The 17550-nt window shown below is 45.1% G+C and overlaps 1 protein-coding gene across 1 annotated transcript in view; it reads right to left on the bottom strand.

The window, feature by feature from the left end:
• LOC136656062 (kynurenine/alpha-aminoadipate aminotransferase, mitochondrial-like) overlaps positions 1–5573 on the bottom strand; it is a 31660-nt gene extending 26087 nt beyond the window's left edge. The window contains exons 1-3 of the mRNA XM_066632900.1: positions 5507–5573; positions 1838–2003; positions 553–685 (exon numbers count right to left, since the gene is read on the bottom strand). Of these exons, the coding sequence (XP_066488997.1) occupies positions 553–685; positions 1838–2003; positions 5507–5573 (366 nt within the window). The remainder of the gene's footprint in view (positions 1–552; positions 686–1837; positions 2004–5506) is intronic.
• Positions 5574–17550: the final 11977 nt, after the last annotated feature.

Genomic DNA, 17550 nt, shown 5'->3' on the forward strand with positions numbered 1-17550 from the left:
GGGGCAAATAGCAGAGGAGTGTGTATGTGTGTGCGTGTGCATGTGCATGTGTGTCCACAGCAGAGATAGAGGTTTTAAAGCCTCCTTCCCCTGATGTCACATCATGGCTGTTTAGCCCTCCCACAGTGTTCCCCCCCCCCAGCTTTTCCAGTAATTTCTGGAGAAATAAATGGACTTGCATATCCATTTAAGGATCAACATGCTAGAATTACATAACTAGAACACTGGAAATGACCCCATCTTGTTCTGTTTCCACAGAGGCAAGAATTACTGGGTGCAGAAATACCATACTTCCCAAGAGATTCTATAATGACACATAACGAGGGAAGGGGACCCCTTTGATGGAATGCTTTTATTTTGTAGTATGCTCATGAAGCACTCAACTACAATATATTTATATATTAACATTGTCTATTTGTGAAATGTCAAATAATCAGTGCAAAAAGAATCCTTCTGATTTCAATAATATTGCAACAGAATTCAAGTCTGTTCAAACATTTGATTCCATTTTGTCTATTAACATGTTCATGTTGAAAATTGAATTGGCCATACTTTGCTAAGTGCATCCTGGCTGCCTGAAGTGATGACTACCTTCATTTGTCCTTTCTCAGGAGCATACTTAGCTGTTGGGGGGTTATGGAGTTTCAGCTGCAAGTCTTCTACCCAGGACAATAGCTCATCAACTCTGGAAAACAGAATTCTTGCTTTAGCATCTTCATTGTCCCAAAAGGTAAAATACAACTGCTGTTTAGCTTGCCATTCATATAATAATAATAAAACCTAAAAAAAAAACCTTAGGGTTGGATCCAAAGAAGCATGGGTAATAGTCGCCAGTTCTCTTCCTCAAACACTTGCACAAGAGACACTGCAGAAGAATTCATGCGGTACTATAAGCAGTAAGTCCTAGAGCAGTTTTCATGATTCTGATTGTGCAAGAGGTTTTGGAAGGTATTATACAAGCAGAAGAACATTGTTGGATTTAAATACCCTTTCCTTGCATAACATTCAATGGTCAATAGGAAAATAACCTTTCCTATTCGTCCTCATAGTCTGCATATGGAAAGGCTCCTTTGGATCCAACCCATAGACTCCTAATTTAGAAATGAATATGAGAAAACATTGATATCTGTAGATTAGCATTGCATTAATTAGGGTCATCTAACAGTGTAAGGACTAGTCATTAGGGTAAAGATTCAGAGTTGTCCAAGCTAATTCTGACCAAATCAAAAAACAAAACAAAATGGTTTTATATTCAGTCATCTGAGTAAAGTTATAATTGAAGATGAAAACTCTTCTTGCACCTATTGATACCTGTTGCATACATGCATGCAATGCTATGAAACACTGTGCTAAGATAGCAGCTCATAGGCTAAAATTCAGGGTCACCCAATGAAGCAATTTGGCAACAGGTTCAAAAGAACATAACGGAGTACTGTTTCACATCATGCTTAACGAGCCTTAATTTACTACCACAAGATGGTAGTGAGGACCATTACCTTATATGGCTTTTTTAAAAGTGTTATAGAAATTTATAAAAGAAAGCCCTCATGATTCATAGCCGCTGACAGTCCTATGTGAAACCTCCATGACAACAGCACAGAAAGGTTGTTGACTTCCTGCTCTGTTTGCAGGCGTCCTGGGTACATTTCGCTGCTTACTGCTGAAAATAGAATATTGGCCTAGATGTACTCTTGGTCTCAACCAATAGGGCTCTGAGACAATGGCAAGGAAACTAACCACTTCATGCCCTAGCCTACCCTGAGCATGGAAAACCGCCTGGAACTAATACAAATTTAAGCTAAACATGATGTATGATTTTTCTTTTTTTAATAAATACCCTTCTGCCTTGGAGTACTGGAGTGCTCTCTTCATCATTGACTCCCCAATTTCAATGGTAGTTCCATCAAAAAGGGTGACACTTGCTGTTTTCATTGGGAAATAGTCGGCATTTGGCAAACCCCCCGAAAGCATAATAATAGATGACATCTTCTTTTCTAGCTCTCCTATTATTAATGTAAGTAAGAAAGAAATCACTGAGCAATTCAAAAGCTACATGATACAATAAGCTGTAACAAAAAAAAATTAGTAGAATATAGTAGCAAAGGGAGTTGTACAGGAAGTCAACTATAGCCAAAGCGCCGCCCAATCCTACTCAACTCCCCCTGTGCTGACGCAGGCCAAAGGGACACACACTGCATCCTGCATTGGAGTTTTGAGTCCTGGATGCCTCCTTCAGGTAAGGGGGCAGTGGAGGTATGTGCCTCCATTGCCCTGTTGGGTCTACTTTGACCTGTGCCACCTACTTTGCTTGTCAGGAAGGGGGATAGGATATTGGCTATACTGCTGCTACCAATAACTTTCCTTTCCAGCCTAGATCTGCCCCCTCCCTGCCTCTGTTTCCTCCCAGTTCCTCCCTCTCTTTGCCCTATTCCATCCACCCCTGCCTCCTTCCTCCCCCCTGCACCAACTTAGCAGTGCTGGGATTCATTGGCAGGCTGCTGGCACATGGGGCAGGGTACTCACTGCTTGTGGTAGTGGCCAGACTGTGCTGTATGATGCATCACTTTTTGTGATAGCCATAAAGCATGCTCTGCCACTGGAATGCAAGTTCTGATGGCACTGTGGGCTGTTAGAATTGGTCACTAAAGGTTGTTCCTGATTCACTGTAACACTAGGCACTTTCCTTGTACTTAATATATTGGTGTGAACTCAAATACGAAACATGATAATCATCATCAATGGCTGTAATCAATAGCTGTTAAGCAGCTATTTTGGATAAATTCAAAACACAATATGAGAAATGATTGAAAGATAAGACTGTGTCCTGAGTTGGAAATTAGTGAATAAGAACCCTTAACCATAACTGGAAAACCCTTATGTGTTATGTTAACATGACTCTGGCTTAGTCAGCCTATTACAACCACTGTAACCTGCATGTCTAGTGGCTTCCTGGCTACTTCTTTGGCAACTGGTCTCCATGCTGAGGGAACCCTAGTATTTGGGTTCCTGACAGATAAGGAAAAAAGGTGTGGCAAGATGGTCCATTTGTTGGTTTTCTCTTTCTGGTAGCAGCAACTAGATCTGCCCCCTCCCTGCCTCTCATGGGGTCCTCTCATGGATTGAGAACTGGTTGAAGACCAGGAAACAGAGAGTCAGTGTTAATAGGAAATTTTCACAGTGGAGAGAGGTGAAAAGCAGTGTGACCCTAGGATCTGTCCTGGGACCGGTGCTTTTCAACCTCTTCATAAATGACCTGGAGACAGGGTTGAGCAGCGAGGTGGCTAAGTTTTCAGATGACACCAAACTTTTCTGAGTGGTGAAGACCAGAAGTGATTGTGAAGAGCTCCAGAAGGATCTCTCCAAACTGGCAGAATGGGCAGCAAAATGGCAGATGCGTTTCAATGTAAGTAAGTGTAAAGTCAGACAGCTCAGAACCCATTAGCCTATATGTGAAGTTTTGATTTTTGGCCCCAATGTGCATGTGACAGATCAGGAGAGAGATCTTGGGGTGGTGGTGGACAAGCCGATGAAAGTGTCGACCCAATGTGCCGCGGCAGTGAGGAAAGCCAACGCTATGCTTGGGATCATTAGAAAAAGTATTGAGAACAAAACGGGTAATATTATAATGCCGTTGTACAAATCTATGGTAAGGCCATACCTGGAGTATTGTGTCCAGTTCTGGTCGCCGCATCTCAAAAAAGACATAGTGGAAATGGAAAAGGTGCAAAAGAGAGTGACTAAGATGATTACTGGGCTGGGGCACCTTTCCTTGAGGAAAGGCTACGGCGTTTGGGCCTCTTCAGTCTAGATAAGAGACACTTGAGTGGGGACATGATTGAGACATACAAAATTATGCATGGGAAGGATAAAGTGGATAGAGAGATGCTCTTTACACTCTCATATAACACCAGAACCAGGGGACATCCACTAAAATTGAGTGTTGGGAGAGTTAGGACAGACAAAAGAAAATATTTCTTTACTCAGTGTGTGGTTGGTCTGTGGAACTCCTTGCCATAGGATGTGGTGATGGCATCTGGCCTGAACACCTTTAAAAGGGGATTGGACAAGTTTCTGGAGGAAAAATCCATTACAGGTTACAAGCCATGATGTGTACGTGCAACCTCCTGATTTTAGAAGTGGGCTATGTCAGAATGCCAATGCAAGGGAGGGCACCAGGATGCAAGTCTCTTGTAATCTGGTGTGCTCCATGGGGCATTTGATGGGCTGCTGTGAGATACAGGAAGCTGGACTAGATGGGCCTATGGCCTGATCCAGTGGGGCTGTTCTTATGTTCTTATGTAACTACACTTTTTGGAACTGTCTGTGTTCAAGGTGCTGGATCTGTCATTGGAGCTCCCAGAAGATATCCGACAGTGTGTGGGAAGTCCAAATGCACAAGTTGTGTGCTTTGCCTCATCATAGTGGGCTGTGTTGTCTTCACCAAATTGCCATGAGTGATACTGATGGTATATTAGGAAATACAGTTGGAGTCTCCACATCAGGCAGGAAGGGCCATAGCTCAGGGGTAGAGCATGTGTTTTGTATACAGAAGGTTCCAAGTTCATTCTTGGTATCTCTAGGTAAGACCAAAGGATCTGACTGAAGGCCTAATCTTGAACTCCCTCAGCACCAATGCTGAGCTCCAGCACCAGTGTTGGGTGTCTCAAACATGCCATAAGGAATGTCCACGGCACCCAGAGAGGAGGGGCCACCAACACTGGGCCAGAGCCAGTTGGCAATGAGCCTCAGCACCGTGTGGAGGGCCCACTGGTGCTCCAACAGCAACAGCTGGTGGCAAGTAGTTTCAGGGTGGGGGAAGGCAGGGAGTTGGCAGAATGGGACAGGGGAGGGTGGGGTCGGGGTAGGAAACATGGTGGGAGGGCCTTGGGATGGATTCTGACATCCTTGTCAGGCCAGAAGGCCTGACACACTCTCAAGTCTGCGCCAGCAAAATAGCTGATACAGACTTGAGAAGTCCCATTGCAGGGCTTGGAGCTTCCCCTGAGGAGACGTCCAGCGCCCTCAGTGTTGCCACTGGATGCAGCAGTAGCCATTTTGGTGCTGTTTCACCTGGCGGAGGTGGAGCCTCCGGCTTCAGGATTGGCCTGCCTGGCAGCTTCCTATGTTTAAGCATCTTTTCAAAAACTGAAAATACACATCTATTTGTATAGATTTATAAGTTTATAAGTATGTATAGAAGCTCCTTCACTTTCTCTCATTTCATTTTGTACAAAGGAAGGAAACTCACAATGTTTTGGTGGCATGAATAACAGATTAACAACAAGAGATTCTTGTTAACCCTATATATACTCTACATACCATATACGCTTACTATCGTGAACCGGAAATTTGTTAGTACTTGAAGTTTTCTCTCTTCAAATAGCAACCTCAATGCCATCACAACCAAAATTCTCTCATTGCTCTACATTTGCTACATGCATATGATTACCAGTCCATGGAATACATCAAGCTATGGATAAAGGCCATAAGGAATGTGTCTACTCACTGGTCAATCTTAAAGGATTTGCTTTCCTTGCAGTGCTTATAGTAGACAGGAAACTGGAGTAATTCATCTTGATGAGGCAAGCAGCAATCAGTTTCTTGGATTTCATCAGAATTTCAAGAGAAAATAGACAGAAGAAAGGGAAATACTAAATTGCTTATTGTATTGATATTTCTTTTAACACAGAGAACACTTTAAAATGACATGCTCATCATGTGTTCCGTTTCACAACTTAGCAACAATGTACGTCACCAAATATCTTTCCAGGTAACTTGTTAAGTCCAATATGCAGAAACCCAGTGGGGTAGCCAAGGCCCCCCAGGAGGGCCATTGCCCTGAGTTCCGCACTGCTGGGGGGGGTGCTCCATGCTGACTTTTTGCTCCAAAGCATTTTCTTTTCTTGTTCTCTGGCAACACATGGGCTGGCTATTCACTCCCTGGGGTTCCCCATGTGGGTTTTCCATGTCTTTTATTTATATATTCAGGAGATTTCCCAGGGGTTCTCCAGCAAGGGTTGCATTCAAATTACTTTTGCATTGTATCATGCTCCCTGCCTGATGCAACCCTGCCACCCTTTAATTTTTCTAAATATAATATTTGCTGATTCCAGTGGGCATTTGAATCTGTGCTCCCTTATTCTTCATCCACCTGCACTAACCCACTGGGGGCGCAATCCTAGGTCTCCCTTGGACTGGCGCAAGTCCCTTGGGCCAACCCAGGAAAGTCGCAAACATGCCATAAAGCACGTTTGCGCCTCCTCTCGAGTTGCCAGCTGAATAGATTGTTCTCCCGACTTAGCAAAGCAACCCCACCTTTTGAATGGATTCCCTACTTAATGAATTGGTTCCTTTGCCCCAGGGGTCAGAAAGCCAGCATGGTGTGGTGGTTTGAATGCTGGACTGTAACCATGAAAGTTTGACTTCCCAGGTTCAATTCCTTCCATCAGTACAAAGCTCCTTTGGGGATCTTTGGCCAGTAATTTTCTCTTTCCTGTGAATTTGATTCCCTGTTTTGGGGAATGAATTTTATTTGAGGTTTTCGATCTCCGTGGTCAGCAAATGATTTTAAGTTTTTATTTTCTCTCTTGCTTAAGGAATTGTGCTCCCTTAGCAAATTGATCCCCCTGCTTTTGAGTTGATCCCCTGCTTTATGAAATAGTTCCTAATTCTCAGAAGAATTAGGAGCCTTTACATTAATTCTTGGAGCTTTTAAACGGGGACTTCTGGATTTAGAGTTGGGCATTCATGGGGTGTGGCAGCTCCAAAATCTTCCTTGACCTGGGAGCCAGATGCCTTAGCTACATGACTGCAAAGACCATGTAACATGGCAGCATTCTTTGAAACTGGAAAACTTAGTTTGACCTTGACTAGATAAATATACTCAAGTGACTTGGAAAAAATTGTCCTTATGGATGACAGAAATTATGGCTTCAGTTATTCTTTACCTGTGAACATTTTTGGGAGACAAGCATTGTATTTTTGATTTGCCCCCCCCCCCCATTCTCTATCATTATTTTGGCATTTTTGGTATTGTTTGTAGATATTCTCAGCCACTATGATCACAAGCTCTGCTGATTCAGTGCCATTGTTCAGAGCTTTGAAAGGTCCATTCAGAATACCACAGGTGTAACATAAGAAGAGCCTCCCCCAAAGGCCCATCTAGTTCACCTTCCTGTATCTTACAGTAGTCTATCAGATGCCTCAAGAAGCACACAAGACAACATGCAGCATCATGTTGCCACTCTCTCCAGACATTCAGAGGTAGCATACTTCTAAAATCAGAAGGTTTGTATACCCATCATTGCTTGTAAACTGTGATGGACTTTTCCTCCATAAATCTATCCAATTCCCTTATAAAGGCATCTAGGCAAGATTTCTCTAAGGACAAGCATAGCTGAGTAGGGTGAAGGCAGTGCTTTCTACAACCCAATCCTAAAAGTGGCACTGCCGACTGATTGAGTGGCGCAAAAGCAGCTACTGCTGCATTCTGTGTCCCGCAGCAGTCACCAGTGGTCTCCTTGGGCGAAGCCCCAAGCTCTGCAATGGGGCTTCTCAAGTCTGCGCTGGCTATTTTGCTGATGCAGACTTAAGAAACGCCATGTTGGGCTGGAAAATTCGACACGAGTTCAGAATCCAGTAGAGTGCAGCTCCCAATTCTTCCCCCCACCCCAAAATACCTTGCCCCTCCCCTGAAGCCCTCACTGCTGCCTGGCGTGTTTACCTAGCTCTGGGCAGTGTCTGGCTGGCACTGGGCTCAGTGCAGATTTGCGCTGGGCTGGTGCTGGCACTGACTCAGCCAAGGTGTTGCGTGCATGCCTTATGGCACATTTGTGACACCTGTGCTGGTGCTGGAGGTCAGAGCTGGCACTAGCTCAGCTCAGGATTGGGTCCCTAGACTGGTGACAGGTGTCAGCATAAGCAGTAAGGACCTCATGACCTCTTCAGGTAGGCAAAGCACTTGAGGAGAGAGGAAGAGGGATTGTACTTTATGTCACAGTGCAGATCGCCTCCTTTAAAGTGGCAATTTTCAAGTGTATTGTTGGGGGAGGACTCCTTCAAAGCCTATAGTGCTTGTAAACTGCAAAGGAGGCAGGCAAATCCCATGCCCTTTTCATGACAAAGAGCTAATTGATCATAACTTTTTGACTTGTTTTCAGCTTCCCCTAAAAGATCACCAAATTAGAAAGCCATTTTTCAAGAGTTTTTGCAACAAAGCCCCCTCTGTTTGAACTCAGCTCTAATGTAACTGAAATCAGTATTGCATTTCTGGAATCAATGCCTAGAATAAAAACAAATAACAAATGGAACTTACAGTCTGCAATAGGTTGTAAGGAAAAATGGCAGAAAATACCAAATGTTTCAATAAAAAATAAATCTTTTTTCTTCAGTTTCTTCAGTTGTCATATACCAAGAAAGAAAAACTGGTGAATGATAGTGACAAGACCAAGCAGTTCTTCTCCACAGGTGAATGCGAGATGATATACCAGGATCAAACATTTCAGCTTGAACGACCTCTGTTTAAGGCATCCATCTCCTATGCAGACTTTGCCCAAGCCCTTAATTATTGATGAAGACCAGAGTTCAGTTGCAACATTTCTCAAGGGAAAATAAAAGCAACTCCAAGTGGCACAGTATAAAAGGGGCATTTCTGATGCATCAATTTATGATGAAAGAGGAACTGCTTAAGACAGAAGACTATTTATTTATTTATCAGAGTTCTCCCAAAGAGGAATAACGTAATTCTTTAAACTGGTGGTGGTTTAAAAAAAATCAAACAAGTGATCATAACTAGAATTTGCTTTATCTCTTATCGAGAGCTGTTCTAGCTGGCAATGCCACTGTATTTGATTACTGTTTTACTAGTATGTTAAGTAAGTAGGCGCAAAACCTGCAACTCTGTGCCACATAGTCTGAATACTTCACGAAGTGTCAAACCAGGTGTGATGCTTACGGTCGAATCCTAAGTAGTGTTCTGGCAGTGTAAGATCCTTTACATCTGTCACAAAATGTGACATACCATTTGGCACCGCATGGTCACTGCCACAAGTAGGGTGGGGGGGAGACTCCTCATGTCTTCATTCGCTCAAAAGCGGGCACAGATCCGAAGAGACCTATTGGCGCCATGGTTGCATTACCTGGGGTAAGGGAGCAAACGCTCCCTTACCTGGAATAGACTCCTGGCGCTAGCCCGGCACCCGTTGGACCTGGCAGTCGCCATTTTGATACTGCTGGAGCTGTGGGCACTGGGAGGCTTAGGACTGGGTTATAAACCAGCCAAAAAAGTGATAGAGAGACCAGTGGTGTACCTGGAGGGGAGGTGACCCTCTGGAGGCACCTCCTCGAGCCTTGCCGCCCCCGCTGCCCATTCGCCTTTTTTCTTTAAAGGGAGAGAAGACGGCAACTCTGCCACCTACTATCCCTTTAAAAAAAATGCTCCTGATGGAGGAGGGGTACCCAGCATCACTGCTGGAGAGGCAGCAAGCTGCTGCCTTTCCGGCAGAGATCCAGTGCTGGACTGGGCCGCTCCCTCTCCCCTCCTCCTTTATAGGAGGAGAGGAAACAGGTGCCCTAGAGAGGCAGCACACTGGGAGCTGCGACTCCTGTTGCACTGACACTCTAGGGCGCCCATTTCCTCTCCTCTGGAGGAGGGGAGAGGGCGCCCTAAAGTAGGGGTGTCAAACTTGTTTCATATCGGGGGCCGAATAGCATTCATGATGCCTGCTGAGGGCCGGAAGTGATGTCATTAGGCAGGAATTAATGTCATTAAACAGGTCATAACCAGAAATAAGCACTTTTTTCTTAGTTAGGAACTCATTAGCTGAAAACAACAGAAAATATACAAATCTTGATCATATTTCAAGATATGAGAGAGCCAATTTTCACGTGGGCTGCCCTTTCAGCAGTAACACCACAGCACTGCTCAGCAGATGAGAGCCTGAGGGTTGGATTAAAAGCTTCTGCGGCCTGCATCCGGTCCCCGGGCCTTATGTTTGACACCCCTGCCCCAGAGAGGCAGCATCGCAACTCCCATCATGCTGCCTCTCTAGGGCACCATCTCGTCTCTTCCGGAGGATAGGAAATGGGCTCCCTAGAGAGGCAGCGTGCCGGGAGTTGCAACTCCCAGCGTGCTGCTTCTCTAGGGTGCCTGTTTCCTCTCCTCCTATAAAGCAATCCTGGGCACCCCTCCTCTGTGTCTGAAGGCATCCCTCAGAAGCGGAGTGGAAGCAGCGCACCCCCCCTCTGATTTCGGAGGAGACACGTGCTGCTTCCAGGGCTCCCTCGGAGCCTTTTGCATTGCTTGTAAGTGGCTTGAAAGTCTCCATTGGAACAATCTGGGGCTGCTGGAAGTGGCATCCAGCAGGGGAGCGCCGCCTGCCTCCTGGAAGCGGCGCATGCCTGTCTTGGGTGCTGCTTCCAGCAGCCCAAATCACTTCAATGGAGACCTTCACCCTGCTTACAAGTGGCGCAGAAGGCTCCATCGGGGCCTTGGCCGCCTCCTCCATTCCCCCTTTTTTTCAAAGGGGGAATGGAGGAGGTAGTCATGTGGAAGAAATTGTGATGATGATGACAGGGGTGAGGGCAGAGAAAGGGGGTGTGGGGGCAGAAAATGGGGGGTTGCCCTGGACACTGGGACCCCCAGGTACGCAACTGGGAGAGTAACATTGATGTTTATGAAAAACCTGTCTGCCAGAAGCCCCCTATCATGAACATTATAAAATGCTATACAGGTGTGCCTCCATATCTGCAGGGGGTCGCATTCTGGAACCCCCTGTGGTTAAGTGAAACTGCAGGTATGAGCAAATGCCCCCAATCCTTGCCTCCAGCGAGGAGTCTTCTGAGCTCAGTTGAGGCCACGCATGTTCACCCACGGCCTCTGCTGGGTTCCGACTTCCCCGGGCTTCTCAACGCCTTATGGCATTAAAAACTGGAAGTCACATGTTTTTGACTCTAAGAGTCATTCTGAGCCTGGCAGAGGCCACAGACTTTTCAAAACTGACTTTACCCAGGGCCAAGATATTGCCCACCATCAATCTTGATTACTTGATTTGCATATTGAAATAACTGTTATACAAACCTTTAAAAGTTAAAAACAATCCATTGATATCATACATTTTTTCTAGAAACAAGCTGTTACTGATTTCCTTTCACCTAGTAAGAAAACAATGTTTTATGTTTGTGACAAATTCCCGTTAAAAAAAAGAATTAAAGCTATTGTAAATGTCTCACTGAAATATATCTTCCTTGGGACAGTTGTTTTCTTGTGGACAGTGCATATAAATCATTTTTAATTGGCTCCTGTGTATAAAAGAAACACCCAGGTAATATCTATCAGAGTTTTGACTTGATTTACCAATTTGTGCAAGATCTAAATAGATAATGTAGCATAAATATCATTACACAAAGCAGTGATGATGGATAATGCTGTATCTAGTGGGTGAACTTGCTTATTAAATTTGAAGATGTTTGGATAAAGGAGGCTACATGAACGTCAATGTTTATTATTGATTTCTTAAAATGCATGTCCCACTTGTGAGTCAAATATTGAATTATTGGAGGGTAAGCTTCTTCATGGTACAGTCCTACGAATTGTAGGGAGGTATCAAGGCTCTGAAACCCCAGACCCAACTGCATTACTCTTTATGACACCATAGACCCAAACCTATGGGCTAAACCAGCAAGACTAGTGTCCTGCTGGTATAAACGGCCCTGCAACAGGATGAAAATTGCATTGCTGTTGGGTTGTATGAGGCTGCAGCTGCAGCACCAGATTCTTGCTGCTCCACATCCCCACTGCACCACATCTGGAGCCTGTCCACAGCAGCAGGTCCCAGATGGCAGGTAGGCCAGCATGGGGGCGGTTTGTAGGGAAGGGCAGGGAGGGTAGGGGGAGTAACTGGACAGGAAGAGAGGGAGGAATTGGCGGCAGGCTGAGAGCAAGAGGGGATGGATCCAGTGGCAGCAACTTTTGCCAGATCCTACCTCCCATTCTGCAACCCAACATGCCTCTGCCTCTCTTCAAAGTGGCACCAGCAAAATGGCGGGCACAGGTCTGAGGAGCCCAAAGACAATTAGCCAGCTTGCCAGGAGGTAAGTAAAAAATACCTCCTGCTGGCTGACCGATGGGCAGAAGGGAGAAAAAAGAGAAGAGCACCAGGAGCTGAAGTCTTAGTCTCTGGTGGTGTTAAGTATTGGAGATGAGGTTGATTTTGATACCTGGCTCAGAGATGTTTGGTATAGTTGTATTCTTTCTCTGAGGTACCTCACAGTTATCAAAATTGAGACCGTACGTTCTCAGTGCAGGAACCTTTTATGATTTTGCTCATTTTGTTCTGCCATGTGCTAGGTACACTGATGGTTCTGATGAGATCTGACCCACTACTTCCAGAGCTCCTACAGCAATTATGGCACTGGGCTGGATTAGAAAATGTATCTTCATATTATTCAATGTGTCTATGGCTGCAATCCTATACCATGTCCCTCAAAACCCCACTGAACACAATGAGACTTAGAGCCCAATCCTAAGGGCTTCAGCGCTGGCAGTATGCTCGCACTGCTGGTGCTTGGTGTTGCAAACATGCTGTAATGCATATTTGTGGCATCCTCAGGGTAAGTAGCACCAGTGGGGAGACTTGTGCCACCAAAGAAGCCCTGGCCGCCTACAGCAAAAAAGTGAATGCTGGGCAGTGTAGGGGTTTGGGGAGGGGGCAGAGTAAAGGCATTCCAGGCAGGGGGAGAGTGGGGAAAGGTGCAACCAGAGGAAGGACCTGTCCGGAGGGGGTGGGACTGATGGAGGCCTCCTTGCAGGATTCTATGCCCTCTGTTGGGCTTGGAAGCCCAACGTGGCTCGAGAAGCCCCATTATGGAGGCTGGAGCTTTACTTGGGGTAAGGGAGACCTCCAGCAGGTTCCCTGGCCCCACAGGATACAGCACTGTGGCAATTTTGGCACTGTTGTAGCCCATGGCACTGGGAAGCACAGGACTGGGCTGAGCAGACATCCTTGGGGTTGCATTGTAAGTAACTAGTACAACAGAACATATGTTTGTAGACCTGTCTTCTTAATAAGCGTATTTTGTTCAGAAGCAACTGAACTCAAGGGAGTCAAGCCATAAAACTATATGTTAATGTGTAATCTAAATCCAGATTTTATTTCGTACAGCTCAGTCATGCAGGAAACTCAAAAGAAAAAAGACTTTTGTACTCTTCCCAAATAAGCCATTGGTTTTCAGCCATTACTCCCCATAGCAATGTGGCTTGTTTATATGGGATAAAGGCAATCAACCATTTTGTTCCAAAATGTGGCATTTTAAGATTGTCTAAATGATTATGCAAAAGTACAAGATGAAAAGATTTCAATGGATCAGAATCTAGTTCTAAAAGCCATGTGAAAACCAGCATTCTCCGGTGGAATCTCCATGGCAGGGTCACTCCTTGACATCTGGGAAGCTCCTCCCTCTCAGGCAGGCAGGTCAGGTTACCAAGTCTTTGTGATGGGAGGGGCTCCCTCGATTCCCCAGACTGACCTTGCCTCTAGGCACGGTAGGTTGGGTTTTTTCTTGGTCAGCTTTGGCCCCTTCTTTAGTTTTAAACAAGTTGTGAGGAAAAGGACTGCGGCTGTCCTGCCTAAGCTCCCCTGACTGCTGTCCTTGTTGGGGCAGAAAATGGGGTTGCTTCTCACCCCTTAAGCAGCTGGACAACTGTAGGGCTCATGCTTCCCCCTGGTTTTGGGACAGCATAGGAGCTGATTTCAGTGGATCAGAATCTAGTTCTAAAAGCCATGTGAAAACCAGCATTTTCCATGAATGTGGTGCATGTTTGGATACAAAACCCATTCCTAAAATGTGGGTTTTTCCCCACAGAACAAGCCAACTACCTTTTCCGCTTCTTGATTTGCAAGATTGGAATAATCCATGTGGGATCATGTGGGTTTTGGAAATGCACATGTCTGTCTGACATCCAGCATGGGGGGAGGGGGGAGGAGAGGATTGAGCTGTGAGCTCACTAGCACAGATTTGTTTAATCACCTCTTTGTCTCATTGAAATGCATAGGCAGGCAGCTTTGATATACAGCCATCTCACTTGCTAAACAAATACAAAACACAAAAGGATTAAAGGCAACTCATCCAGGGTTTTATCTTTTAAATATCAAAACTACCTGAAAATGAAAAGAGGAAATTGTAAAGGACTCCAGAAATTTCCCTTTAAAATTAAAATATGGTGTGCTTTACTGTATATTTTGCAGAGTGAGCAAGAAAGAGTTAACTTTCCTTGGAAGGTGAAGGAAAATAGAACCATGCTTTGTACTTCTCATTTGGCAGGTGGAAAGGTCCAAAGGAGCTAGTGCTCAGCTTACAATGCCTCTTTCTTCTCATGATCAATAGCAGGAATGTAACTAACAAGGTGAAGCTTTGCCAACAGCAGAAGGAGCTTGTTGAGATTTCATTCAGGCATTCATGGGAGGACAGGTGGTGAAAGTAGAGCCAGAACAAACCAGGATGAGATGGAAGAAGCCAAAATTTGGGGGATCATCAGTGGCACTCCATATAACACCTCTGTGTGCAATGTTGAATAACATTTTTTGTTTCTTACAATTTCAGTAGAAGGTAAACAGAGAATTTATTCAGACACACCATAATTTTATAAGCAATGTACAGAATATCAGAACCTATACCATCATCAATAATTAAAACACGCATTGATAATTAAAACAAATCCATGATATGCTCAGGAAAAAAAAAAAAAAAAACCCCTTCACATAGGTATCTAAATGCAGTTTTCAGCCCAGTCTTATATAAGCACCCCCTGGAACCTGCAAATTTGGTATCTGCTGATTTGGTTATCTGTAGTTCCCTGTGCCCATTACCTTTGTTCTTCTTTACGTGTGTGAAGCAGTTGGCATCTTGCTCTCACAGGGGGTTAAAAGCACAAAGCTTATAGACTAGGGGTGTCCAAACTTTTTTTGCTGGAGGGCCATATCATCTCTCTGACACTGTGTTGGTGGCTGGGAAAAAAGAATTTACATTTCTAATTTGAATAAATTTACATAAATGAATATATTAGAGATGGAACTTGAATGAATGACAGAAGGTCTTGCAATAGCTCAAGGCCTATAAAAGGCCTTATACAAAACAAGGTTAGCCTCTCCTTTGCTGTCATTGCTACATCAGACACGTGAAACAGCGTGCAGTGGAGGGAACCCTTGTCCCACAGCTCATGCAAGAGATCGAACAGACACCCTCACGCTGAGAGCAGTTGCGTCAGGCCAGCATGGGCTCCAGCAAGTCCCCAGAGGCTCATTGGAGACTGGGGAATCACTGCAGGGCAGATTGGGAGTTCCAGAGGGCCGCAAGTGGCCCCTGGGCCAGAGTTTGAGCACCCCTGTTATAGGCAAACAAGCAGGCAGGAGGCCTGCACACTAGAGGGACACTTAGAGAGAGTTAACAGGAACCATAAGCGTAAACAAGAACAATGAAGATAATGTGTGGGGGGGGGGCACGGAGATCAGGTCCCCCCTTCTCCAGTTTCCAGTATCCACAGAGGGGCAGGACTGTATCCCTTACAGATACCAGGGGATGCCTATACTCCAGATGTAGTGTACTGTACTGTGTACAGCACATCAGCCCTGTGATCATAGAAGCTCTCCTGCCAAAGGATGCACCAGTCCACCAAAAAGTTTCCTTCCAGCCAGTGAGTGCCTCACAAGGACCCAAGCCCTTGTCTTACTCTGCTCAAAACAACTTTCCTTGGATGTGTTTGTGTGACTGGAATAAGGGGACTTGAACCCTGGGTGTGGAGAATCCTAGCAAGTCTTTGCTTTTGCCCCTTTGCTGCTGATGCCGCAGTAGCGTCTATAGGGGGTAAGGGGTGCTGTGGTATCCTTATGAGCACGTTTGCAGTGTGTTTATGGCATCTCTCCATGGTTGGCGGTGGTGCCTGTTGCTGTGCTGCTGGGTTGCTCATTCCTAATGGCTGGCAAAGGGATATTCTTCCAGCAGTGGTTGCTGATTAGCCCTGTGTCTGCCCCCACTTCCTGCTCAGTTCATTCTGGCAGCAGTTCTCTGGATGTCAGCTCTGAGGCTCCATGGATATCACACAATGATGCTCTGACATTGTGCCAACAATGTGCTGACCTCACACCAATGACATGGTAGCATGAGGACTTTGCCTCATGGATGATAGGCTGTGTCAGGATTTCTGTGGACACTGGTGGTGTTACTGGAAAGGGCTGCGCTGGTGTTATGAGGATGGCCACACTGGTGTGATGTTGCCTGGATAGGCTTAGGATAGGATAGCTGTTGCACTGTCCTCAGTAGTGTCCAAATAGGAATGGGTCGTTTGATTATAAAAAGCAAATCAGTCATCAAAGTTTTTATTACAACGCTGTATTCAGACTCTGTCCCTGTTTATGTATGGGCCACCGTAAAACAGTTGACCGTAGCTGAGAAGCCAGTCTGAAACTTGGCTTATCTCATCAGCAGAAATTCTTTTCTTAAGTCAGAGTCTCCAATCTGCATGGTATTATTTTTTATTTCTGTTAAAATCATTTTAAATGCTGAAGTAATGTGTCAATATAGAAATCAGTCAATGCAGAATTTCTTATTAAAATATAAGGAATACAAGATAACACACAAAAGGAAAAAGGATTTTTTGAGTAATTCAGCAAAAGTTAACAAAAGACTTATGTTGACTCTTATTTATAGTTCATATGTATCATTAATTACTTTTTGGAATTGGACTAGGGATCTTAGAATGTTGTAAGACAATAGCTTTCAAACTTTTTAGCAATGGGACCACTTTTTGAATGACAGTCTGTCGGAACTCACCGGAAGTGATGTCATTAATCTAGAAGTGACATCATCAAGCAGGAAAATTTGTAACATCAATTAAGTAACTTAGGGCCCAATCCTGTGCTCAGCGCATGGCTCTGTGCTACTGAGTGCTGTAAGGCACATTTGCCAGCCTCACCGCCGGTGCTGGGCTAGCACGGGGTGGTTGCCCAGCTTCTGCGGCTTGGCGCTCTCCCGGACCGCTGAGCTGCGGAACGGTAGGCGGGGGTGGGGAGGAGGTGTTCTGGGGAGGGGGGAGGCAGGCGGGGGCGGAGAGAGGGTGGGAGGGAGGTGTGACAGAGAGGTGTGACGTGGGAAGGGGTGGGCTGGAGGTGTGACTGGAGGAGGGAGGGAAGTGGATCAGTGGAACTCTGCTCCGCAGGATCCAGGGCACTCGTGTACGGCTGCGCGCCCTACATCAGTGCCTTTACCTTTAAAGTGAGTAAAGGGGCCCACTGCGGGGCTGCTTACCTTACTCGGGGTAAGGGGACGAAAGTCTATTATATTAAAAATATATTTATATATATATTTATATATTGTCTAGTATATTAAAAATAAATACACTTTGAAATGAATGGGGACCCACCTGAAATTGGCTCCTAGTGGGCCTTGACCCACAGTTTGAGAAACACTGTTGTATAGTAATTATGGTTTATTCTTTTCATTTCATATATCACTTTTGTATTTTTGTACTAATAATTTTTTAAGAAGGTAACAAGACAC

Source organism: Tiliqua scincoides, chromosome 6 (assembly GCF_035046505.1).
Source record: "Tiliqua scincoides isolate rTilSci1 chromosome 6, rTilSci1.hap2, whole genome shotgun sequence".
Lineage (NCBI taxonomy): Eukaryota > Metazoa > Chordata > Lepidosauria > Squamata > Scincidae > Tiliqua > Tiliqua scincoides.